Genomic DNA, 27574 nt, shown 5'->3' on the forward strand with positions numbered 1-27574 from the left:
CTGTATCTCCGCAGTCCTGCTCCTTTGCAGTCCTGTGTCCCTGCAGACCTCCCGCCGTTCCTAGTTCCTGCATTCCAGTGTATCTGCTGCCCCAGTCTCTTCAGTCCTGTATCATTGCAGTCTTCTGTGTCTCTCCCGCTCACGTCAGTCTGGTGCCTCTTTTGTTTCCCCTGGTCCCACGCCTTCTTTGGTCTTTTTCGTCTTGTTTCCCCAGCTTCCGTGGCGATAGTCCCTCACGGGCCTGCCCCTAACTCTCCCTGTATAGGGGGCGGTCCACCTGGTCAGCTCGTCCGTGAGGGGATCGTCATCATGGTCCAGTGGATCCACTTTCCGTTTTTTTCCCTTGTGAATCCTCACAGTTTGAAGGACAGGGCAGAGTCAAAGGTTAATCCGAGGCAGCGGACTTCCAGTACGGGGGAAAGTGTGATGTCGTTAATTGTGATTAGTGTTGAGCATTCCGATACCGCAAGTATCGGTGTATCGGCCGATACTTGCGGGTATCGGAATTCCGATACCGAGATCCGATACTTTTGTGGTATCGGGTATCGGTATCGAAACAACATTAATGTGTAAAAGAAAGAATTAAAATAAAAAATATTGCTATACTCACCTCTCCGACGCAGCCTGGACCTTACCGAGGGAACCGGCAGCGTTCTTTGCTTAAAATGCGCGCGTTTACTGCCTTCCGTGACGTCACGGCTTGTGATTGGTCGCGTGCCGCCCATGTGGCCGCGATGCGACCAATCACAGCAAGTCGTGACATAATTTTCAGGTCCTGAATGCCTAATTCTAGGCATTCAGGATTTGAAAATTACGTTACGGCTTGTGATTGGTCGCGTCGCGGTCACATGGGCGACGCGACCAATCACAAGCCGTGACGTCACGGGAGGCAGGAAACGCGCGCATTTTAAAATTACGTCACGGCTTGTGATTGGTTGCGTGCCGCCCATGTGACCGCGACGCGACCAATCACAGCAAGCCGTGACGTAATTTTCAGGTCCTGAATGCAGAATTAGGCATTCAGGACCTGAAATTACGTCACGGCTTGCTGTGATTGGTCGCGTCGCGGTCACATGGGCGGCACACAACCAATCACAAGCCGTGACGTAATTTTAAAATGCGCGCATTTCCTGCCTCCCGTGACGTCACGGCTTGTGATTGGTCACGTCGCCCATGTGACCGCGACGCGACCAATCACAAGCCGTAACGTAATTTTCAAATCCTGAATGCCTAGAATTAGGCATTCAGGACCTGAAAATTGCGTCACGGCTTGCTGTGATTGGTCGCGTCGCGGCCACATTGGTGGCACGCGACCAATCACAAGCCGTGACGTCACGGAAGGCAGTAAACGCGCGCATTTTAAGCAAAGAACGCTGCTGGTTCCCTCGGTAAGGTCCAGACTGCGTCGGAGAGGTGAGTATAGCAATATTTTTTATTTTAATTCTTTCTTTTACACATTAATATGGATCCCAGGGCCTGAAGGAGAGTTTCCTCTCCTTCAGACCCTGGGAACCATCAGGGATACCGTCCGATACTTGAGTCCCATTGACTTGTATTGGTATCGGGTATCGGTATCGGATTAGATCCGATACTTTGCCGGTATCGGCCGATACTTTCCGATACCGATACTTTCAAGTATCGGACGGTATCGCTCAACACTAATTGTGATAGATAGGTCAGGTAAGGAAAATTCTATGGGATGGAGGAAAGATGATGAGTTCAGATTTGTCCACATTGAGTTTGAGGAAGCGAGAGGAGAAGGAGGAGGATATGGCTGATAGACACTCCGGGATTCTGGACAGAAGAGTGGTGACATCTGCGCCAGAAAGGTAGATCTGAGTGTCATCAGCATAAAGATGGTACTTGAAACCGTGAGACTTTATGAGTTGTCCCAAGGCAAGTGTATAGATTGAGAAGAGTAGGGGTCCTGGAACAGAGCCTTGGGGGACTCCAACAGAGAGAGGGTGGGATGAGGAGGTAGTATGGGAGTGGGAGACACTGAATCTGTGGTTGGAAAGGTACGAGGAGATCCAGGATAGGGCGAAGTCTTTGATGACAAAGGAGGAGAGGATCTGTAGTAGGAGGCAGTGGTCAACTGTGTCAAAAGCAGAGGACAGGTCTAGAAGGAGGAGTACAGAGCATTGTCCATTAGCTTTGGCTGTAAGTAGGTCGTTAGTGATTTTGGTCAGGGCTATCTCAGTTGAGTGATGGGGGTGGAAACCAGATTGCAGATTGTCAAAGAGCAAGTTAGATGAGAGGTGGGAGGAAAGTTCAGCATGGACGTGCTGCTCCAGGAGTTTGGAAGCGAATGGGAGCAGTGATATTGGGAGATAGCTGGACATACCAGTTGGATCGAGGGTTGGCTTTTTAAGGATAGGCGTGATTGTGGCATGTTTGAAAGCAGAAGGGAAGGTGCCAGAATTTAGTGATACATTGAAGAGGTGGGTTAGGGATGGGATAAGTGTGGTGGTGAAGTTGGGGAGGAGGTGGGATGGGATGGAGTCGAGCACACAGGTGGTGAAGTGCGATTTTGAGAGGAGACAATTAAGCTCCCCTTCAGTGATGTTGGATAGGGAGGTTATGGGGTTTGGGCATTGGTCTGATATACAAAGGGGTTGTGGTGGTTGAACAATGAAGACTAGCCTTGTTTGGTTGATCTTATTTTTAAAGTGTGTGGCAAAGTCCTCAGCAGAGATGAGGGAGGTTGGAGGGGGCAGTGGGGGCGGAGGAGGGAGTTAAAGGTTTTGAATAACTGTTTGGGGTTGTAGGATAGGGAAGATATGAGGGTTGTGAAGTAGGCCTGTTTAGCAGAGGTGAGAGCAGATTTAAAATCGAGTGTTGCCTGTTTGAATGCAGTGAAGTGGCTGATGGGAGTATTCATCATCCGCTCCTGCGCTGTAAATAAATAATTAAAACAAAAAACAGTGTGGGTTCCCCTGTATTTTTGTTAACCAGCCAGGCAAAACTCACAGCTGGGGGCTGCAACCCTCAGCTGTCAGCTTCGGCAAGGGTAGTTATCAAGAATAGAGGGGTCCCCATGCCGTATGTCGTACCTTTTATTTATTTAAATACATAATGTAAAAAAACGGCTTGGGTCCCCCCCCCCTGTTTTTGACAACCAGCCTTGCTAAAGCAGACAGCTGGGGGCTGGTATTCTCAGCTGGTATTCTCAGGCTGGTAAGTGGCCATGGATATTGCCACCCAGCCTAAAAATAGCAGCCCACAGATGCCCAGAAAAGGCACATCTATTCGATGCACCAATTCTGGTGCTTTGCTCGGCTCTTCCCACTTGCCCTGTAGTGGTGGTAAGTGGGGTTAATATTTGTGGGGTTGATGTCACCTTTGTATTGTCAGGTGACATCAAGCCCATGGCTTAGTAATGGAGAGGCGTCTGTAAGACATCTATCCATTATTAATCTTACAGTTGTATTGTAAATTTAGATACAGCCAGAATAAATAAAACAGTTTTCCTTTTTTATTTAAAAATAACAAACACAGTTATTCTCACCAAACGCCTATTCCACTGAAGCCCTCGTTTTCCTGTAATACAACTAAAATAAAAAAAACAACAATACCCCTCACCTCTCCATGGTTCTGTCTCACGCTGTAATCCATGTCTGGGAAAAAACAGTTTTCAACCTGGACGGTGCCAAAATGTGACCATCCAGGCTGAGAGCCACTGGTGACTGAACTGCTGCAAGCGCAGCCTCAGTGACTTGCGGTGATGTCATCAAGGTTACCTCCGGTCAGTGAGCCTCCATTCCCAGCCAGGCTGAACTGCCGTGACCTAGGTGACATCCCCACTATATATTTTTTATCTATAGAGATTGATTTCTTTGTTGCCTGACAGGGTTCATCACCCGATGTGGTTGATCATGGATTGAGTCTTGTAATTGAATTTTTAAGTGTTTTTATGTACTTTTCGTGTGTAGCTCTTCTATAATAAAGGTTATTTCTTATTTTTAATTTGTCTGGTGATCCCATTCTTATAGCTTGTCTTTGCGTTCTTGTTCTTTCAACCATAATTTTTTACGCTAAAAAAAAATCCTTAAAATTCACACTGATGCAACAGAGGCCAGAAAGAGTCCATCTGCCCCATTATAGTTAATGGGTATGTGGTTTCATTTGAATCACATTTATTAAGGAAATACACAGAATCTCCAAGGTAAGTGGTCTGTAGAGAGCACAGGATAAATTTGAAAATAGCCTAAGTGAATGGGTTCACAACATCTTTAGGAAGCCAGCATACATGCCAAATTTTACTAAAGGAAGACGATTCAGGAAAATGTTGGTGATGTTTTTCCTGAAACATATTCCTGGTGTCAAACTAGGGAGCAGCTCCCAATTGGAAAAGATCTTAAAAAATGGACAAATCACTTACTTCAAGTCTTTGACAACCTGAGACAGTTAAAAATTGCAAAAGACTGAATATTTGCACAGCAAGTTGTTTTTACATTGTAATACAAATGTTCATTTTTTCATACATTTATTTAGAACTTTTTCTGGATGGTTATTATGGAGTGTACCAATCTGAAAAAGACTTTGTGTGCATTTAGATTGATTTTTAGGATGCAGATTAAGCAAATCTACAATCAGGTACGGACTAGGGCTGAATTTCAGCCCTGGCATTTGAAATCACACAGGTCCATGCTGTCCCCATCCCCAAGCACCAGGTGGGATATATTACTAATATTACCCTGTGTAATATTAGCAAGATTTACTACAAGGCCAATATTTGTAATGATACCTCCATCACAACTCTTAACAGTATGGGAGCCTTGAGAACACCAATAGGCTTGTATTAGCAACGGATTGCGACAGATGGCCTCATGTTTCATTAGTCTTTCGCTGGATCTGTCGAAAATTGTTTGTCCAGCGACCGGAGACAACGGACAAAGTAACGTCTTTTGTGTCCATCGAAATGGACAGTGACGGATCTGTCGCCGTCCGTCGTTTGCTCAAATGGAAGGCTATGGTCGGATTTTTAACTGAGCATGCTAAGATTTTTTTAGGATCCAATTAGCCATATCTGCTAGTCAGATCCGTTGAAATAACGAATCCGTTGCATCAGTATTTCACAATCTGCGACGGATCCGTCGAGCCAAAGGACTGATGGCAAAAAACTGATGTGTGAAAGGGGTCTTAACAACGTAGCAGACAAGGCAGACCATAACCAGATAGGCCCTTCTAGCATTTGCCAGAATTGCCAGATGGCCAGTCTGACACTGTCTACAATAGTACAAGAATTGATTGATGCTGTCGCAATTGACTTGGCATCTAAGGGGTTAAACAGCACTAAACAATGCTAAAACCTTTCAGGTTGCCGCAGGGAGTCAGCTGTCATATACAGCTAATTTCTGTTTTTCACCCACCGAGTAAGGGAGGGAGCAATATTCACTTAATACTCAGCAAATTGAAAAACAGCACAAAGGAATTAGGCCCCTTAATGAGCATATTGTATAAAGGCATATTGGCGGTTGTTAAGGGGTTAAAATTTCCCTACCCTGGAACTGTGTGACTTAGGTCAACCTCTGAGAAAACTGCCCCATGGTATTATCTCTCCTAAAAATTATGGTTGTGCAGGTAAAATTCTCCAAGCATTTGCCAAACTTAGTCATGTCCCGTGACTCATCACTCGACAAAACACTTTTTCACTGCCCTACGCCACTTCACCATACTCGGCACTGTGCTTGGTTATGTAACGCTCGCACGCACCTAATGCATTTTTTTGTTACCATTCTTATGCAAGGTTTGAAACTCTGTAGTTAGAGTCAGAAGAGCGTTATTATTATTTATTATCATTGCGCCATTTATTCCATGATGCTTTATCTGTGAGAGCGTTGGCGACTTATGCACCTCAGCACGTGGCGACCCAGCTCTGTGACTCTACAAGGTATGCCACTTTGTGGCTGAGTTGCTGTGGTCCTTAAACATGTGCACTTTTCAATTTCGCTACCACAGTTGATTGTGTGGTAAATATTAAGAAGGGAAGATATTTAACAAACTGATTTATTGCAGCAGTGACATCCTATTACAGGACCACACTTAAATTCAGTGAGCTCTTTAGAACTACAAATTCTTTCTGAAATGTTTTTTATGGCTGACTGCATGGCGAGCGGTTGAATTTTATATACCTATGGCAGTGCAGCTGAATTAAAAGCCTTAATAATTAAGATGTGTCCCAATACTTGTGTACATGCAGTGTATAAGCCCAATGGACACAATCCCTTTATGGAAAATACAAGTTGTCAAAACATAGAGTACCGTACTGAAGTTTAGCAATGAGGAATTAATTTTCATGAGTTACCACATGAGAGACCACGATTCTTGTGGATGCTGAAATTAATTGTGCTCAATATTATTATTATTATTATTATTATTACTTTAAATTAATATTAATTTTATTGCTTAACCCCTTCACCGTCCAAGCCTGTTTTCACCTTCATGACCAGGTCAATTTTTACAATTCTGACCAGTGTCACTTTATGAGGTAATAACTCTGGAACGCGTCAACGGATCCCACTGATTCTGAGATTCTTTTTTGTGACATATTGTACTTCAGGTTAGTACGCTGATACTCCATATGTGGGAGAAAACTACTGTTTGGGTGCATGGCAGGGCTCAGAAGGGAAAAAGTACCGTTTGACTTTTTGAACGCAAAATTGGCTGGAATCATTAGCAGATGCCATGTTGCATTTGGAGTGCCCCTGATGTGCATAAATAGTGGAAATCCACCGCAAGTGATGCCATTTTGGAAACTGCATTCCCTCAAGGAATGTATCTGGATGTGTGGTGAGCACTTTGAACCCCCAAGTGCTTCACAGAAGTTTATAACGTGGATCTATGAAAATAAAAAAAAAATCACATTTTTTCCAAAGAAATTATTTTAAGCCCTCAGTTTTTTATTTTCACAAGAGTAACCAGAGAAATTGGACACCAAAAGTGGTGCAATGTGCCCTGAGTACGCTGATTCCCCCTATGTGGGGGTAAACCACTGTTTGAGCACATGGCAGAGCTCGGAAGGAAAGGAGCTCCGTTTGACTTTTTCAATGCAAAATTGGAATTGAAACTGGAATTGAGATCGGACACCATGACGCGTTTGGAGAGCCCTTGATGTGCCTAAATACAAGTGACCCCATTTTGGAAAGTAGACCCTTTAAAACCCCAGGTGCTTCACAGACATTTATAATGTTGAGCTGCGAAAAATACAATTATACAATTATACCCTAAAACTGTTCTTTTAGCCCATTTTTTTTATTTTCACAAGGGTAACAGGAGAAACCGCAGCCCCTCTGACACAATAGGATGGCCTAGGATTGTAAATGATAATCTACAGTAGGATAAATATTATTATTAATAGCATTATAAGGGATTACCCTTTTATGTTAACCTAAGATACCACTAGCAATATACGCACGTGTGTGTGTATATTGGTAGTAATACATATATATATATATATATATATATATATATATAGTGACAGGGTCACTGGCGCTGTATGTGAGGGGAGATATGTGTAACTAAGATTGCTTTCTTCCGTGATCTAAAACCCATAAGTTGCTCTCCAGCATGCTATGCGCTGAAGGGGTTAACCAGCCATGATAAGGGATTTGTTTTTTCCTGAGTAGTTGAGAGATGGGTGGGATGCTCCAGGTGGAGCTGAAGACTAGTGGTGTCCTCTGCGGGCGAGTACCACCAACATAAAGACTTTGCTATACTTTATCTTTTGTTTTGCCATTTTGCCAGAAAGGCCATGTTTATTTTTTAAACCCCTCCATGGTTTATGCTGTACTATAATAAACCAGCAGGTGACTTACACAAGGAGCGTTCCTGTGTCTACAGCCGAGTAAGGCTGCTTTCACACTAGCGTCGGTACGGGGCCGTCGCGCTGCATCGGCCCGACTTACCGACACATACTGTGCAAAAAATGCCCAACGTGGGCAGCGGAAGCAGTCTTAGGACGCTTCCGCTGCCCCATTGCAAGGTACGGGGAGGAGGGGGCGTAGTTTCGGCCGTGCATGTACGGTCGAAAATGGCGGTCTCGACGCACAAAAAAAGCTACATGTAACTTTTTTTGTGGCGGCGGTGCGCCAAAACACAGCACAACCGTCGCACGATGGTTGCGACGTGTGGCACTGCGTCGCAATGCGTCGCTAATAAAAGTCTATGGAGAAAAAATGCATCCTGCGGGCAACTTTGCAGGATGCGTTTTTTATCCACAATGACGCATTGCGACGTGCAGTGCACGACGCTAGTGTGAAAGTAGCCTAAGTCAACCCCTCACAATATATGTGACGCTAGTTTCTACTCACAGACAGACCGTGAGGCAGAAGATTCAGATGTTCCGGGGTCAATACCAAGTGAGTACATAGATAGCCAAGGGAAAAGATGAAGGTGTAATTCAGGTCACAGTCCAAGGTCAATAACAAGAGATAGCAGATCGAAACCCAAAGGACAAGACAAAAGGATAGTCACAAGACAGTCCAAAAGGGTCAGGCAGCAGAAGATTAGAACTCAGAGCAACAGAATCGGGCTACCACTCACCAAGAAGCACAAATTATGTGTGGAAGGGATCAGGAACAGACAGCTCAGTTAAGTTTGGAGAGCCCCTGATGTGCCTAAATACAAGTGACCCCATTTTGGAAACTAGACCCTTTAAAACCCCAGGTGCTTCACAGACGTTTATAACATTGAGCTGCGAAAAATACAATTTTCCCCTAAAAATGTTCTTTTAGCCCAATTTTTTTTATTTTCACAATGGTAACTGTTAGCAGCGGATTAATCAGCGTGATGTCCACAACGAGCAACAGAGAATGTTCATTTATTAAGAATTAAGAACATCCAGCTTACAACATGAGAACAGGATCAACCTGGTTTCTGAGAGAGAGAGAGAGAGAGAGAGAGATCTGCTGTGACATTCAGCTTCAGCTGCACACACTAGAATGTGCTCACAGGGAAGGGGGAGGAGGAACATCCTGTCTGTAAATGAGGACTCTTTTTTTTTTAACTTTGTTGACATGTGAACAATATGCATGCAGATATATAAATCACATCATATTAAACAAACAATAGTTGTTGCAATACATACAGATCAATATGAATTAGGCCAACAGTAACAGGAGAAACTGCAGCCCCTCTGACACAATAGGATGGCCTCCACACATGAGATGATTTTTCCACAGAGCCCACATAGTTTGATGTCCTCACAGCCCCTATCCCCACAAATACTGACAATAATAAAAAAAGAAAACTACGCATGTAGCCCCATTTTCTGATACACTACTCCAGTGTGGACTAAGGTTTATCACAGCAAGCAAGACATAGTGATATTATCCTGCCTGATGCACTGAAATTCAGACACACAGGTTGAATGGTGGAAGAGGGAGCCAATGGTTCGCTCCTCTACCATCGTAATCAATGGTATTTGCATTCTTGGGAAGAAGATGCTCTTGAAATAGAAATGCCATGGTAGGGGCACCTTTGTCATGGTAGGGGCACCATGATAGGGTACCTTTCAAAAACAGGCTTTACCACTTCATGGGCGATACACCAATCTTTTCAGTCCTTTTTACTCTTGTGCCCAGGTGTATTGCCGTTTATATGGTACTTCTGCACATTTCTGCCAAATAATTGCTTGTCGTTTATAGTTCATAAATCATGTGCTGGAGCATGCCACATTTCTTTTCTTATAAGAAGAGAAACCGGAGGTACACAGATGCACATCAGAGTCCAATAGAATCTAATTGGCAGCGTATTTAGGAACTGTCAAACACAGATACCAAATACGTTTATGTGCATGAAGTCTAGATTTTATCAATTCATAATTGAAATATCATGGTGAGCAACAGAATTTATATGTAAAAAAGGTTAGTATGGTTATTTTGTGCAGTAACAACAGAGATTGTAAATGATAATCTGCAGTAGGATAAATATTATTATTAATAGCATTATAATGTTTTTTTAATCTATCTTTTTCAGGATTACCCTTTTATGTTAACCTAAGATACCACTAGCAATATACGCACGTGTGTGTATATTGCTAGTAATATATATACAGTATATATATATATATATATATATATATATATATATATATATACACTGTATATAGCGACAGGGTCACTGGCGCTGCATGTGAGGGGAGATACCGGTAACTAAGATTGCTTTCTTCCGTGATCTAAAACCCATAAGTTGCTCTCCAGCATGCTATGTGCTGAAGGGGTTAACCAGCCATGATAAGGGACTTGGTTTTTGGTGAGTAGGTGAGAGATGGGTGGGACACCTACTCACCATGTCTCCACCTCAAGGGTGTAGCAGGGGAGTTAAATGTTCAGCCACTGTTTTTTTCCTCTGTGTTGTATGTTTGGAGAGGAAGGTCTCCAGATGTGGCTCCAGGTGGAGCTGAAGACTAGTGGTGCCCTCTGCGGGCGAGTACCACCAACATAAAGACTTTGCTATACTTTATCTTTTGTTTTGCCGTTTTGCCAGAAAGGCCATGTTTATTTTTTAAACCTTTCCATGGTTTATGCTGTACTATAATAAACCAGCAGGTGACTTACACAAAGAGCGTTCCTGTGTCTACCTTTGCAGGCAGCAGAGTAAGTCAACCCCTCACAATATATATGTGACGCTAGTTACTACTCACAGACAGACCGTGAGGCTGAAGATTAAGATGAAGAGTCAGACATTCCGGGGTCAATACCAAGAGAGTACATAGATAGCCAAGGGAAAAGACAAAGGTGTAATTCAGGTCACAGTCCAGGGTCAATAACAAGAGATAGCGGATCAAAACCCAAAGGAGAAGACAAAAGGATAGTCACAAGACAGTCCAAAAGGGTCAGGCAGCAGAAGATTAGAACTCAGAGCAACAGAATCGGGCTACCATTCACCAAGAAGCACAAATTATGCAAATTATGTGTGGAAGGGATCAGGGACAGACAGCTCAGTTAAGTTGCTGGGTAATCACCAGAACACCGAACACCTGTAGAAAGTCCACAACCTCCCAGTCACAAGTTGGACAGCTGAGCTGTCAATCAAGACAGACAACTCAGCAAGACAGTTTCCATAGAACAGCATTGCAATCACTCACTGAGCAGAGGAATCGTGAATATATATATATATATATATATATATATATATATATATATATATATATATATATATATATATATATACTAGATGGTAGCCCGATTCTAACGCATCGGGTATTCTAAAATATGTATGTAGTCTATTTATGAAGATTTTAGAATAATACATTGAATACACAGGATTCGGACTGCACCTGTCGCTGATTGTTCGCGGCCGGCCATGTAGTATATAACAGCCCACATAGTAAATAGCACAGCCACGTAGTATATAGCACAGCCACGTAGTATATAGCACAGCCACGTAGTATATAGCACAGCCCACGGAGTATATAGCTGTTATGACCTGGTGGTTAAGGAGCAACACTGATATGACCTGGTGGTTAAAGAGCAACATGGGACGAGCTCTGAGGAGGTGGTATCTGTACTGACCACAGTTCCTAATCCTAACACCAACACTAGAAATAGCCGTGGGATGTTCCTATCACTCCCTAGACACCTCGTCACAGCCTGAGAACTAACTACCCCTAAAGATGGAAACAGAAAGCTATCTTGCCTCAGAGAAAACCCCAAAAGGAAAGATAGCCCCCAACAAATATTGACTGTGAGTGGAGAGGGAAATGACATACACAGAAATGAAAACAGATTTTAGCAAAGGAGGCTGTTGTGAAATTGGATTTTGGGCTCCCCCGGTGGCCACTGGTGGAATTGAACTGGTGTGCATCATCCCCTCTGTTCACCTGTTTCCATCAGGATGTGGGAGTCGCTATTTAGCCTTGCTCCTCTGTCACTTCCATGCCGGTCAACATTGTAATCAGAAGCCTTCTGTGCTTGTTCCTGCTGCTAGACAACTCCCAGCTAAGTTGGACTTTAGTCCTCGTTTGTTTTTGCATTTTGTTCCAGTTCACAGCTGTTGTTTCGTTTCTGTGTCTGGAAAGCTCTTGTGATCTGAAATTGCCACTCTGATGTTATGAGTTAATACTAGAGTCTTAAAGTAATTTCAGGATGGTATTTTGATAGTGTTTTCAGCTGACCATGAAAGTGCCCTTTCTGTCTTCCTGCTATCTAGTAAGCGGACCTCAATTTTGCTAAACCTATTTTCATACTACGTTTGTCATTTCATCTAAAATCACCGCCAATATATGTGGGGGCCTCTGTCTGCCTTTCGGGGAAATTTCTCTAGAGGTGAGCCAGGACTATATTTTCCTCTGCCAGGATTAGTTAGTCCTCCGGCTGGTGCTGGGCGTCTAGGGATAAAAAACGTAGGCAACGCTACCCGGCTACTGTTAGTTGTGCGGCAGGTTTAGTTCATGGTCAGTTTAGTTTCCATCCTTCCAAGAGCTAGTACTTATGTTTGCTGGGCTATGTTCTCTTGCCATTGAGAACCATAACAGTTTGACCGGCCAGAAAGGGTTAATTAATTGGCAGAGAAAGGAGAGAAAAGAGAAGTCTGCTGAAGATTTTTTTTTTTTTTTTTTTTTCCCTTCAGTTCTGAGTGTGCTTATAATTGAAACTCTTGCAAGTCTGCCTATATTGCAGCCTTTCTCTCTCTCTCTCCTTCTAATCCTGGAATGGCTCTGTGTCCACCTGTTTAAAATGGATATTCAGAGTTTAGCTGCAGGTTTGAATAATCTCACCACGAAAGTTCAAAATTTGCAAGATTTTGTTGTTCATGTTCCTATATCTGAACCTAGAATTCCTTTGCCTGAATTTTTCTCCGGGGATAGATCTTGCTTTCAAAATTTCAAAAATAATTGCAAGTTGTTTTTGTCCCTGAAATCTCGCTCTGCTGGAGATCCTGCTCAGCAGGTTAGGATTGTGATTTCCTTGCTCCGGGGCGACCCTCAGGATTGGGCTTTTGCATTGGCTCCAGGGGATCCTGCGTTGCTCAATGTGGATGCGTTTTTTCTGGCCTTGGGGTTGCTTTATGAGGAACCTCAGTTAGAGCTTCAGGCGGAAAAGGCCTTGATGTCCCTATCTCAGGGGCAAGACGAAGCTGAAATATACTGCCAGAAATTCCGTAAATGGGCTGTGCTTACTCAGTGGAATGAGTGCGCCCTGGCGGCGAATTTCAGAGAGGGTCTCTCTGATGCCATTAAGGATGTTATGGTGGGGTTCCCTGTGCCTGCGGGTCTGAATGAGTCCATGACAATGGCTATCCAGATCGATAGGCGTTTGCGGGAGCGCAAACCTGTGCACCATTTGGCGGTGTCTACTGAGAAGACGCCAGAGAATATGCAATGTGATAGAATTCTGTCCAGAAGTGAACGGCAGAATTTTAGACGAAAAAATGGGTTGTGCTTCTATTGCGGTGATTCAACTCATGTTATTTCAGCATGCTCTAAGCGTACTAGGAGGCTTGATAAGTCTGTTTCAATTGGCACTTTACAGTCTAAGTTTATTCTATCTGTGACCCTGATTTGTTCTTTATCATCTATTACCGCGGACGCCTATGTCGACTCTGGCGCCGCTTTGAGTCTTATGGATTGGTCCTTTGCCAAACGCTGTGGGTATGATTTAGAGCCTCTTGAAACTCCTATACCCCTGAAGGGGATTGACTCCACCCCATTGGCTAGTAATAAACCACAATACTGGACACAAGTAACTATGCGGATTAATCCGGATCACCAGGAGATTATTCGCTTTCTTGTGCTGTATAACCTACATGATGTGTTGGTGCTTGGATTGCCATGGCTGCAATCTCATAACCCAGTCCTCGACTGGAAAGCTATGTCTGTGTTAAGTTGGGGATGTAAGGGGACGCATGGGGACGTACCTTTGGTTTCCATTTCATCATCTATTCCCTCTGAAATTCCTGAATTCTTGTCTGAATATCGTGACGTTTTTGAAGAACCTAAGCTTGGTTCATTACCTCCGCACCGGGAGTGCGATTGTGCCATAGATTTGATTCCGGGTAGTAAATACCCTAAGGGTCGTTTATTTAATCTGTCTGTGCCTGAACATGCTGCCATGCGAGAATATATAAAGGAGTCCTTATAAAAGGGACATATTCGTCCTTCGTCATCTCCCTTAGGAGCCGGTTTTTTCTTTGTGGCTAAGAAAGATGGCTCTTTGAGGCCGTGTATTGATTATCGGCTTTTGAATAAAATCACGGTTAAATATCAATATCCGTTGCCACTGCTGACTGATTTGTTTGCTCGCATAAAGGGGGCCAAGTGGTTCTCTAAGATAGATCTCCGTGGGGCATATAATTTGGTGCGAATTAAGCAGGGGGATGAGTGGAAAACCGCATTTAATACGCCCGAGGGCCACTTTGAGTATTTGGTGATGCCTTTTGGTCTTTCAAATGCCCCTTCAGTCTTTCAGTCCTTTATGCATGACATTTTCCGTGATTATTTGGATAAATTTATGATTGTGTATCTGGACGATATTTTGATTTTTTCGGATGACTGGGACTCTCATGTCCAGCAGGTCAGGAGGGTTTTTCAGGTTTTGCGGTCTAATTCCTTGTGTGTGAAGGGTTCTAAGTGTGTTTTTGGGGTTCAAAAGATTTCCTTCTTGGGATATATTTTTTCTCCCTCTTCCATCGAGATGGATCCTGTCAAGGTTCAGGCTATTTGTGATTGGACGCAACCCTCTTCTCTTAAGAGTCTTCAGAAATTTTTGGGCTTTGCTAACTTTTATCGTCGATTTATTGCTGGTTTTTCTGATGTTGTTAAACCATTGACTGATTTGACTAAGAAGGGTGCTGATGTTGCTGATTGGTCCCCTGCTGCTGTGGAGGCCTTTCGGGAGCTTAAGCGCCGCTTTTCTTCCGCCCCTGTGTTGCATCAGCCTGATGTTGCTCTTCCTTTTCAGGTTGAGGTCGACGCTTCTGAAATCGGAGCTGGGGCGGTTTTGTCGCAGAGAAGTTCCGATTGCTCCGTGATGAGACCTTGTGCCTTTTTTTCGCGTAAATTTTCGCCCGCCGAGCGGAATTATGATATTGGGAATCGGGAGCTTTTGGCCATGAAGTGGGCTTTTGAGGAGTGGCGTCATTGGCTTGAGGGGGCTAGACATCAGGTGGTGGTATTGACTGACCACAAAAATCTAATTTATCTTGAGTCCGCCAGACGCCTGAATCCTAGACAGGCGCGCTGGTCGTTGTTTTTCTCTCGGTTTAATTTTGTGGTGTCCTACCTGCCGGGTTCTAAGAATGTTAAGGCGGATGCCCTCTCTAGGAGTTTTGAGCCTGACTCCCCTGGTAATTCTGAGCCTACAGGTATTCTTAAGGATGGAGTGATATTGTCTGCCGTTTCTCCAGACCTGCGGCGGGCCTTGCAGGAGTTTCAGGCGGATAGACCTGATCGTTGCCCACCTGGTAGACTGTTTGTTCCTGATGATTGGACCAGTAAAGTCATTTCTGAGGTTCATTCTTCTGCATTGGCAGGTCATCCTGGAATCTTTGGTACCAGGGATTTGGTGGCAAGGTCCTTCTGGTGGCCTTCCCTGTCACGAGATGTGCGAGGCTTTGTGCAGTCTTGTGACGTTTGTGCTCGGGCCAAGCCTTGTTGTTCTCGGGCTAGTGGATTGTTGTTGCCCTTGCCTATTCCGAAGAGGCCTTGGATGCACATCTCGATGGATTTTATTTCAGATCTTCCTGTTTCTCAGAAGATGTCTGTCATCTGGGTGGTGTGTGACCGTTTCTCTAAGATGGTCCATTTGGTTCCCCTGCCTAAGTTGCCTTCTTCTTCCGAGTTGGTTCCTCTGTTTTTTCAAAATGTGGTCCGTTTGCATGGTATCCCGGAGAATATCGTTTCTGACAGAGGAACCCAATTCGTGTCTAGATTTTGGCGAGCATTCTGTGCTAGGATGGGCATAGATTTGTCTTTCTCGTCTGCTTTCCATCCTCAGACTAATGGCCAGACCGAGCGGACGAATCAGACCTTGGAGACATATTTGAGGTGTTTTGTGTCTGCAGATCAGGATGATTGGGTTGCTTTTTTGCCTTTAGCGGAGTTTGCCCTCAATAATCGGGCCAGCTCTGCCACCTTGGTGTCTCCTTTTTTCTGTAATTCGGGGTTTCATCCTCGATTTTCTTCTGGTCAGGTGGAATCTTCGGATTGTCCTGGAGTGGATGCTGTGGTGGAGAGGTTGCATCAGATTTGGGGGCAGGTAGTGGACAATTTGAAGTTGTCCCAGGAGAAGACTCAGCTTTTTGCCAACCGCCGGCGTCGGGTTGGTCCTCGGCTTTGTGTTGGGGACTTGGTGTGGTTGTCTTCTCGTTTTGTCCCTATGAGGGTTTCTTCTCCTAAGTTTAAGCCTCGGTTCATCGGCCCGTACAAGATATTGGAGATTCTTAACCCTGTGTCCTTCCGTTTGGACCTCCCTGCATCTTTTTCTATTCATAATGTTTTTCATCGGTCATTATTGCGCAGGTATGAGGTACCGGTTGTGCCGTCCGTTGAGCCTCCTGCTCCGGTGTTGGTTGAGGGCGAGTTGGAGTACGTTGTGGAAAAAATCTTGGACTCCCGTGTTTCCAGACGGAAACTCCAGTATCTGGTCAAATGGAAGGGATACGGTCAGGAGGATAATTCTTGGGTGACTGCCTCTGATGTTCATGCCTCCGATCTGGTCCGTGCCTTTCATAGGGCTCATCCTGATCGCCCTGGTGGTTCTGGTGAGGGTTCGGTGCCCCCTCCTTGAGGGGGGGGTACTGTTGTGAAATTGGATTTTGGGCTCCCCCGGTGGCCACTGGTGGAATTGAACTGGTGTGCATCATCCCCTCTGTTCACCTGTTTCCATCAGGATGTGGGAGTCGCTATTTAGCCTTGCTCCTCTGTCACTTCCATGCCGGTCAACATTGTAATCAGAAGCCTTCTGTGCTTGTTCCTGCTGCTAGACAACTCCCAGCTAAGTTGGACTTTAGTCCTCGTTTGTTTTTGCATTTTGTTCCAGTTCACAGCTGTTGTTTCGTTTCTGTGTCTGGAAAGCTCTTGTGATCTGAAATTGCCACTCTGATGTTATGAGTTAATACTAGAGTCTTAAAGTAATTTCAGGATGGTATTTTGATAGTGTTTTCAGCTGACCATGAAAGTGCCCTTTCTGTCTTCCTGCTATCTAGTAAGCGGACCTCAATTTTGCTAAACCTATTTTCATACTACGTTTGTCATTTCATCTAAAATCACCGCCAATATATGTGGGGGCCTCTGTCTGCCTTTCGGGGAAATTTCTCTAGAGGTGAGCCAGGACTATATTTTCCTCTGCCAGGATTAGTTAGTCCTCCGGCTGGTGCTGGGCGTCTAGGGATAAAAAACGTAGGCAACGCTACCCGGCTACTGTTAGTTGTGCGGCAGGTTTAGTTCATGGTCAGTTTAGTTTCCATCCTTCCAAGAGCTAGTACTTATGTTTGCTGGGCTATGTTCTCTTGCCATTGAGAACCATAACAGGAGGCCAATACTAATCTAGATAGACAGAATAGGAAAGGATACTGTGCGGTCAGTATTAAAAACTAAAAATCCACGCAGAGTTTACAAAAATAATCTCCACACCGACTCACGGTGTGGAGGGCAAATCTGCTTCCCCAGAGCTTCCAGCTAGCCTGAATATATCATACTGACAAGCTGGATAAAAAGAAACATAACATGAGCTGAGAATAAAGTCCACAGCAAATGGACAACCAAAGAACTAGCAAGAACTTATATTTTGCTGAAATGGACAGGCCATCAGAGAAATCCAAGGAGAGATCTGAATCCAACCCAAAAACATTGACAGCTGGCATTGAATGAAGACCAGAGCCAGGTTAAATAGCAGAGGCAGGAGAAACGATCAGTGAAAGCAGCTGCTACTACTAAACCCAAGGAGCAGCAGTTCCACTCGAAACCACCAGAGGGAGCCCAAGGGCAGAACTCACAAAAGTGCCATTCACAACCACAGGAGGGAGCCCAAGAACGGAATTCACAACATATAGCACAGCCACGTAGTATATAACACAGCCCATGGAGTATATAGCACAGCCACGTAGTTTATAACAGCCCACGTAGCATATAACACAGCTCACATAGTATATACTGTATCAGCCCACGCACGCAGTATATAACACAGCCCACGTAGTGTATAACACAGGCCACGTAGTGTATAACACAGGCCACGTAGTGTATAACACAGCCCACGTAGTATATTGCAGAGCCCACGTAGTATATAGCACAGCCCACGCAGTATATTGCACAGCCCACATAGTACATTGCACAGCCCACGTAGTATATTGCACAGCCCACGTATTATATTGCACAGCTCACGTATTATATTGCACAGCCCACGTAGTATATTGCACTGCCCACGTATTATATTGCACAGTCCATGTGGTACATTGCACAGCCCACGTAGTATATTGCACAGCCCACGTAGTATATTGCACAGCCCACGTATTATATTGCACAGCCCACGTAGTATATTGCACAGCCCACGTAGTATATTGCACAGCCCACGTATTATATTGCACAGCCCACATATTATATTGCACAGCCCATGTAGTACATTGCACAGCCCACATATTATATTGCACAGCCCACGTAGTATATTGCACAGCCCACGTATTATATTGCACAGCCCATGTAGTACATTGCACAGCCCACATATTATATTGCACAGCCCACGTATTATATTGCACAGCCCACGTAGTATATTGCACAGCCCACCTACTATATTGCACAGCCCATGTAGTATATTGCACAGCCCATGCTGTATATAGCAATGTGGGCATCATATCCCTGTTAAAAAAAAAGATTAAAATAAAAAATAGTTATATACTCACCGTCCGTTGGCCCCGGATCCAGGCAAGGCGTTTACCGACGCTCCTCGTGCGCTCCGGTCCCAAGAGTGCATTGCGGTCTCGCGAGATGATGACGTAGCGGTCTCGCGAGATGATGACGTAGCGGTCTCGCGAGACTGCTACATCATCATCTCACGAGACCGCAATGCATGGAGTGGTCACCGTAGCGTCGTGAGGAGCAGGAAAGGCCCATTCTGGATCCGAGGGGCCGACGGACGTGAGTATATAACAATTTTTAATTTTTTAAATTATTTTTAGCATTAGATCTTTTAACTATTGATGCCGCATAGGCAGCATCAATAGTCAAAAGTTGGTCACACAGGGTTAATAGCAGCGGTAACGGAGTGGGTTACCAGCGGTATAATGCGGGCCGTTACCGCTGCCATTAACCCTGTGTGAGCGCTGACTGGAGGGGATTATGGAGCGGGCACTGACTGCGGGGAGGAAGGAGCGGCCATTTGCCGCCGGACTGTGCCCGTCGCTGATTGGTCGTGGCCGTTTTGCCACGACCATCAGCGACTTGGATTTCAATCACAGAGGCCGCGACCAATGAATATCCGTGACAGACAGACAGACAGAAGGACAGACGGAAGTGACCCTTAGACAATTATATAGTAGATATATATATATGGTATATAGTTTAATATGTGCTTGGTTATCTGCACTGTATGAACTTACTTTCCAGCTTGCCAGAACGAATTGTCTTGAATGACTCAGTTTCAGTTGAATTTAGGTTTTCTCTATTCGGAAAATCTATTTTCAATTGCTCTATGATGTTTCGGTCTTTTGTGTTCAATCCCAGTTTGCTCCAATCTTCTTCCAAATAAAGACCAACAGATGTGTCTGGATTGACAGATATTCTTCTTTTCAGTTCCTTAATAGTATAGTGCTGTGATTTATCCTTATTAAGCGGAACTAAAAGATGCAATACAATAATATGTAGCTATAAATTAGTGCATATAGGGAATGTTTGTATCACATACAGTAGAACCATATTTATCTGCTAGAAATCAGAGTGCAATGTGTAGTTGCTAAACAGGAATATACAGTGCCTTTCGAAAGTATTCGGCCCCCTGGAACGTTTCAACCTTTTCCCACATATCATGCTTCAAACATAAAGATACCAAATGTAAATTTTTGGTGAAGAATCAACAACAAGTGGAACACAATTGTGAAGTTGAACAAAATTTATTGGTTATTTTAAATTATTGTGGAAATCCAAAAACTGAAAAGTGGGGCGTGCAATATTATTCGTCCCCTTTAACTTAATACTTTGTTGCGCCACCTTTTGCTGCGATTACCGCTGCAAGTTGCTTGGGGTATGTCTCTATCAGTTTTGTACATCGAGAGACTGAAATTCTTGCCCATTCTTCCTTGGCAAATAGCTCCAGCTCAGTGAGGTTTGAAGGAGATCGTTTGTGAACAGCAGTTTTAGCTCTTTCCACAGATTCTCAATTGGATTGAGGTCTGGACTTTGACTTGGCCATTCTAACACCTGGATATGTTTATTTGTGAACCATTCCATTGTAGATTTTGCTTCATGTTTGGGATCATTGTCTTGTTGGAAGACAAATCTCCGTCCCAGTCTCAGGTCTTTTGCAGACTCCAAAAGGTTTTCTTCAAGAATGGTCCTGTGTTTGGCTCCATCCATCTTCCCATCAATTTTAACCATCTTCCCTGTCCCTGCTGAAGAAAAGCAGGCCCAAACCATGATGCTGCCACCACTATGCTTGACAGTGGGAATGGTGTGTTCAGGGTGATGAGCTGTGTTGCCTTTACGCCAAACATATCGTTTGGCATTGTTGCCAAAAAGTTCAATTTTGGTTTCATCTGACCAGAGCACCTTCTTCTATATGTTTGGTGTGTCTCCCAGGTGGCTTGTTGCAAACTTTAAACAACACTTTTTATGGATGTCTTTGAGAAATGGCTTTCTTCTTGCCACTCTTCCATAACGACCAGATTTATGCAGTGTACGACTGATTGTTGTCCTATGGACAGAGTGTCCCACCTCAGCTGTAGATCTCTGCAGTTCATCCAGAGTGATCATGGACCTCTTAGCTGCATCTCTGATCAGTCTTTTTCTTGTTTGAGATGAAAGTTTAGAGGGACGGCCGGGTCTTGGTAGATTTGCAGTGGTATAATACTCCTTCCATTTCAATATAATCGCTTGCACAGTGCTCCTTGGGATGTTTAAAGTTTTAGAAATCATTTTGTACCAAAATCCGGCTTTAATCTACTCCACAACAGTATCATGGACCTGCCTGTTGTGTTCCTTGGTTTTCATGATGATCACTGTGCTTCAAACAGAACCCTGAGACTATCACAGAGCAGGTGCATTTATACAGAGACTTGATTACACACAGGTGGATTATATTTATCATCATTAGGCATTTAGGACAACATTGGATCATTCACAGATCCACAATGAACTTCTGGAGTGAGTTTGCTGCACTGAAAGGAAAAGGGCAGAATAATATTGCAAGCCCCACTTTTCAGTTTTTGAATTTCCACAAAAATTTAAAATAACCAATAAATTTTGTTCAGCTTCACAATTGTGTTCCACTTGTTGTTGATTCTTCACCAAAAATTTACATTTGGTATCTTTATGTTTGAAGCATGATATGTGGGAAAAGGTTGAAAAGTTCCAGGGGGCTGAAAACTTTCGCAGGGCACTGTAGTTACATATAGTTGGAATAGGCTTTGGGTGATAACAACCCAGAACATTTTTCTGCAGCAGAGTGTTGGAAGGAAAATTGCTGCATAAGTGTTTTGCTATCTTTTGTGAGTGAATTTTTAATGCGCTTTTACTTGCATTTTTCCCCGTTTATTTGAATTGGTGAAAAATGGTGAAAGAATTTACCCACTGCAGATTTGAAAACAAAAAACGCTTTGATGGTTGAAATCTACAACGTAAAAAAAGTAACATGTACAGGTGCTTCTCACAAAATTAGAATATAATGAAAAAGTTAATTTATTTCAGTTCTTCCATACAAAAAGCAAAACTCCATATACAGTATTATATAGAGTCATTACAAACAGAGTGATCTATTTCAAGTGTTTATTTCTGCTAATGTTGATGATTATGGCTTACAGCCAATGAAAACCCAAAAGTCATTATCTTAGTAAATTAGAATAATTAGCAAAAAAACTCCTGCAAAGTCTTCCTAAGTATTTAAAAAGGTCACTTAGTCTGTTTCAGTAGGCTCCACAATCTTGGAGAAGACTGCTGACTTGACAGATGTCCAGGAGGCAGTCATTGACACACTCCACAAGGAGGGTATGCCACAAAAGGACATTGTTAAAGAAGCTGGTTGTTCACAGAGTGCTGTATCCAAGCATATTAATGGAAAGTTGAGTGTAAGGAAAAAGTGAGGTAGATTGGTAAGAAAAGGCCATCCAAAAATTTGGGGGACATTCACAAGGAGTGGACTGCTGCTGGTGTCATTGCTTCAAGAGCCACCACACGCAGATGTATCCTGGACATGGGCTACGAGTGTCGCATTCCTTGTGTCAAGCCACTCATGACCAATAGACAATGCCAGAAGTGTCTTACCTGGGTCAAAAAGAAAAAAAACTTGACTGTTGCTCAATGGTCCAAGGTATTGTTTTCGGTTGAAAGTAAATTTTGCATTTCATTTGGAAATCAAGGTCCCAGAGTCTGGAGGAAGAGGGGAGAGGCACACAATCCAAGCTGCTCGAGGTCTAGTGTGAAGTTTCCACAATCAGTGATGGTTTGGGGAGCCATGTCACCTGCTGGTGTAGGTCCACTGTTTTTTTTTTTTATCAAGACCAAAGTCAGCACAGCCGTCTATCAGGAAAATTTAGAGCACATCATGCTTCTCTCTGCTGACAAGATTTTTGGAGATGGAAATTAAATTCTCCAGCAGGACTTGGGATGTACATGCTGCCAAAATTACAAATACCTGGTTTAAAAACAGTATCACTGTGCTTGATTGGCCAGAAAACTCGCCTGACCTTAACCCCATAGAGAATCTATGGGGTATTGTCAAGAGGAAGATGAGAGACACCAGACCCAAAAATGCAGATGAGCTGAAGGCTGCTATCAAAACAACCTGGGCTTCCATAACACCTCAGCAGTGCCACAGGCTGATCGCCTCCATGCCGCATTGATGCAGTAATTGATGCAAAAGGAGCCGTGATCAAGTACAGAGTGCATTTCACTGAACATACATTTCAGTAGGCCAACATTTTGGATTTTAAAATAATTTTTCAAGCTGGTGTTATAAAGTATTCTAATTTACTGAGATAATGACTTTCGGGTTTTTATTGGCTGTAATCCATAATTATCAACTTTAACAGAAATAAACACTTGAAATAGATCACATTGTTTGTAATGACTCTATATAATACACTACTCAAAAAATAAAGGGAACACTAAAATCCCACATCCTAGATATCACTGAATGAAATATTCCAGTTGTAAATCTTTATTCATTACATAGTGGAATGTGTTGAGAACAATAAAACCTAAAAATTATCATCGTAAATCACAACTAATATCCCGGTCTGGAGTTGGAATGATGCTGAAAATCAAAGTGGAAAATGAAGCTACAGGCTGATCCAACTTCAGTGGAAATGCCTCAAGGCAAGAAAATGAAGCTCAGTAGTGTGTGTGGCCGCCATGTGCCTGTATGACCTCCCAAAAACGCCTTGGTATGCTCCTGATGAGGCGGCGGATAGTCTCCTGAGGGATCTCCTCTCAGACCTGGATTAAAGCATCCGCCAACTCCTGGACAGTCTGTGGTGCAACGTGATGTTGGTGGACGGTGCGAGACATGATGTCTCAGATGTGTTCAATCGGATTCAGGTCTGGGGAACGGGCGGGCCAGTCCATAGCTTCAATGCTTTCATCTTGCAGGAACTTCTGACACACTCCAGTCACATGAGGTCTGGCATTGTCCTGCATTAGTAGGAACCCAGGGTCAACTGCAACAACATATGGGCTCACAAGGGATCTCGGTACCTAATGGCTGTCAGGCTACCTCTGGCGAGCACATGGAGGGCTGTGCGGCCTTCCAGAGAAATGCCACCCCACACCATTACTGACCCACTGCCAAACCAGTCATGCTGAAGGATGTTGCAGGCAGCAGATCGCTCTCCAGGACATCTCCCGACTCTGTCACATGTGTTCAGTGTGAACTTGCTTTCATCTGTGAAGAGCACAGGGCGCCAGTGGCGAATTTGCCAGTCCTGGTATTCTGCGGCAAATGCCAAGCATCCTGCACGGTGTTGGGCTGTGAGCACAACCCCCATCTGTGGACGTCGGGCACTCAGATCATCCTCATGGAGTTGGTTTCTAACCATTTGTGCAGACACATGCACATTTGTGGCCTGCTGGAGGTCATTTTGCAGGGCTCTGGCAGTGCTCCTCCTGTTCCTCCTTGCACAAAGGCTGAGGTAGCGGTCCTGCTGCTGGGTTGTTACCCTCATACGGCCCCCTCCACATCTTCTGGTGTACTGGCCTGTCTCCTGGTAGTGTCTCCAGCCTCTAGACGCTATGCTGACAGACACAGCAAACCTTCTTGTCACAGCTCGCATTGATGTGCCATCCTGGATGAGCTGCACTACCTGAGCCACTTGTGTGGGTTGTAGAGTCCGTCTCATGCTACCACGAGTGTGAAAGCACAACCAACATTCAAAAGTGACCAAAACATCAGCCAGAAAGCATTGGTACTGAGATGTGGTCTGTGGTCCCCACCTGCAGAACCACTTCTTTATTGAGTGTGTCTTGATAATTGCCAATAATTTCCATCTGTTGTCTATTCCTTTTTCACAACAGCATGAGAAAATGATTGTCAAACAGTGTTGCTTCCTAAGTGGACAGTTTGATTTCACAGAAGGTTGATTTACTTGGAGTTACATTCTGTTAAGTGTTCCCTTTATTTTGAGCAGTGCATATGAGTTTCACTTTTTGTATTGAAGAAATGAAATAAATTAACTTTTTGATGATCTTCTAATTTTATAAGAAACACCTGTATGTAATAAAACAGCCGAAAGACGAGAGCCATATGTGATATTAAAACATTTTTCCCCAAACTTATTATGAATCATTGAAATATAAATAAAAAAATTGCACAAAAACAAATATAACAATGTGTCCAGTCCTGTCAAAGGTGAGTATTTCACCCAATACTTGTGGATCGCCCCCAGGCGCAGGGCAGTGGGGTACTCGGTACCGGGTCTATCTCTCTCGGTTCTGGGGATGTCACGGTGGCCTGACCCGGTCCGTGGCCCTGCTAAGGGGCGTCCAATTAGAGGGGTGATGAGTTTGTCAAGTGTTCGTGACGCCACCTGTGGTACTCGGTCAGGATGACCGACGCTGCTAGGGGTCCACTGGGGTGTTGGAATGGCAGCTAGATGGTATACCTTCCCACAGGTGAAGTATGTCCCCAGGGCTTCCCAGTAAGGTAGATGATGATGGTGTACATCGCAGTAAATAACGAGGACACAGGGTTGCAGTCCAGTCTCTTTACCTTTTACTGTAGACTTCAGTATCCACAATCCAGAGTACTGCTAACAGGGCTGGCTGAATCCGGCCGGTCCGAAGGCACATCCAGAGTTCCCTTTGCAGGTGGAAATCAGTAGCCTTCCTACTTGCGCCTGTGTGTTGTAGTACTTCCCTGCTGAGCACCACAGGATAGTCCTCACAACTGTCGTGTATGTTTCTGATATTCTCTTTCTACGTCCCCCAGATGATATGGCTAGGACGACCCGTATGACAGGGTAGGCCTGGAGCTATTTTATAGGGACCCTAGAGATGCCCCTCTCCCACAATTTGCCTCCGTTGTCTTCATTAGGTTAAAGGTTGGGCAGCCAACTTGGAATTAACTGTCCTGCCATAGTTTGAAGTAATGCGTAGAGCCTATTACTCCCTCGGTGTTCCGGCCACCAGCTACGCGCCTCAGAAGGATGTTGCCGATCTTAAGGCAGAACTCCTCCCGGTATTATCTCCTGGTGCTGTGATCTCGTTTCTCACTTCTCCACAATATACTCCACTTCTTGTCCTTTCTTAGGATGCTGCCGCAATGAGGTGCAGGCACAGCTCCGTAACGTTCTATCTCTCGCTCAGTCTCTGCCAGGATCCCACCCCTGACAGGGACCTCTGTCTGCAGCTCAGATGTTCCTCCTTCTCCCCGTCTGCCTGACAGGTCTTTCCTGGGTCTCACCCAGTAGCGTTCTCCTCTAACTTCCTATCCAACCCCCAGTTTTACCAGAGTGTGAGGAGTGGCCTAATAGATAGAACCCTTTTGCTCCCCCTGGTGGCCGGAGTGTGAAGTGTAGTGTGTGACTGTGATGCCTGGTCAGGTGAACTCCTTTAGTGCCATCAGACGTAACATCACTCCCCTTAGTGGCAGAGCGACATTATTGCAACGACCAGGACTCTGGGGCGCTGCACTCCCCCCATTAAATCCAGTACTCCCGGACTGGTAAAAGAAGAACAACAATACATGTTAGCAAAAGACATACAACATTTTTGGAATGCTGTAAACAATTAAATATAGCAGTGCTTCCCTTTATGGGAGGTGAGGACACTTGAACGTTGCAAACAAAAACATATTTACATTGGGCTTAAGATTTTAAATAACACTTATTAATTAGCTAACTATAAATAACTGTTATTACCCAGCCGGGCATACTATCTACTAAGTGCAAAGTTTTTCCTTTAAGGGCGTATACCCACTAAAGGCATGCTATAAAACTCACAAGTGCAAATTAACATTTTCTTTATTTTTCTCTTTTACTTTCACATATGCAGGAATATCTGTGTACCCCTACGGGCCTACTGCATCTTTCTTCAGCTTTTCTTCTCATGAAATTCTAATATTACTTTAACCAGTTTTATTCAATAACATTATAAGACATTTCTTATTCCTTATCACTATCTTTCTAACTACATACTACTACTATGTAAGAACATTATTACCTATCTATCTATCTATCTATCTATCTATCTATCTATCTATCTATCTATCTATCTATCTATCGCAACATTATCATGTTTTAAGCTAAGTGCAACAATTGAACATCCCCTTTAAGGGGAAACCAAGTCTCTTCTGAGGTAGTGCAAACCATCAATTTGCAAGTCAGTTTAAAGCAAGAACTTTTGCGCTGTAATCAGGAACAGTCTCTTCAAAAAGCTCTTCTTTTTGTAAAACCAGTAGGGAGCACCTTTAAGAAGGTGCAAACTATGTACAGCAACAGTTTGTGAATCATTCACCGTCCATGATTCGGCAGAATTTTAGAACAATGATGAACTTGTGCAAAAACTGGAGACAATAGGGATACCGGGTCAACAAAGGGATCCCTTTAAGAATTAACCCTAGATGGGTTTAAAGCAGCAAAAACATGATAAACGAACAGTTAACTATATACAATCTTTGGTTCTCCGAGGTTTTTTCTTGTTCTGGCGGCCATAGCTCTGCAGGTAGCAATGGGCGAGGCCATCCGCCCGGATACCTGCGGCTCCAGGTGCTGTACAAGGAGCTCCCTCACTCCAGACAGGAGTCTGGGTACCCACAGTTTTCTGTCCTGAGATGGCTGGGGCACTAGCCATCATTGAGGTCAACTCTTTAGCTGCGACAGTGGTAGTCGTGGCGATGGTACAGGTCATGGTTTTAATGATGGTACACGTCAGAGTAACAACAGTAGTCTTTGTAGTAATGGTAGTCTGGCCACGAGGTGGCACCACTGCCACGGG

General features: G+C 44.1%; 1 protein-coding gene across 5 annotated transcripts in view; it reads right to left on the reverse strand.

The window, feature by feature from the left end:
- Nucleotides 1-27574, reverse strand: part of SHOC1 (shortage in chiasmata 1) — a 549593-nt gene that overhangs the window by 298669 nt on the left and 223350 nt on the right. For all 5 annotated transcript variants that reach the window (XM_077251003.1, XM_077251012.1, XM_077251020.1 and 2 more), the window contains exon 12: nt 19534-19770. In XM_077251003.1, coding sequence (XP_077107118.1) covers nt 19534-19770 — 237 coding nt within the window. The remainder of the gene's footprint in view (nt 1-19533; nt 19771-27574) is intronic.

The sequence above is a fragment of the Ranitomeya variabilis genome, chromosome 1 (genome assembly GCF_051348905.1).
Source record: "Ranitomeya variabilis isolate aRanVar5 chromosome 1, aRanVar5.hap1, whole genome shotgun sequence".
In the NCBI taxonomy this organism is placed as follows: Eukaryota; Metazoa; Chordata; class Amphibia; order Anura; family Dendrobatidae; genus Ranitomeya; species Ranitomeya variabilis.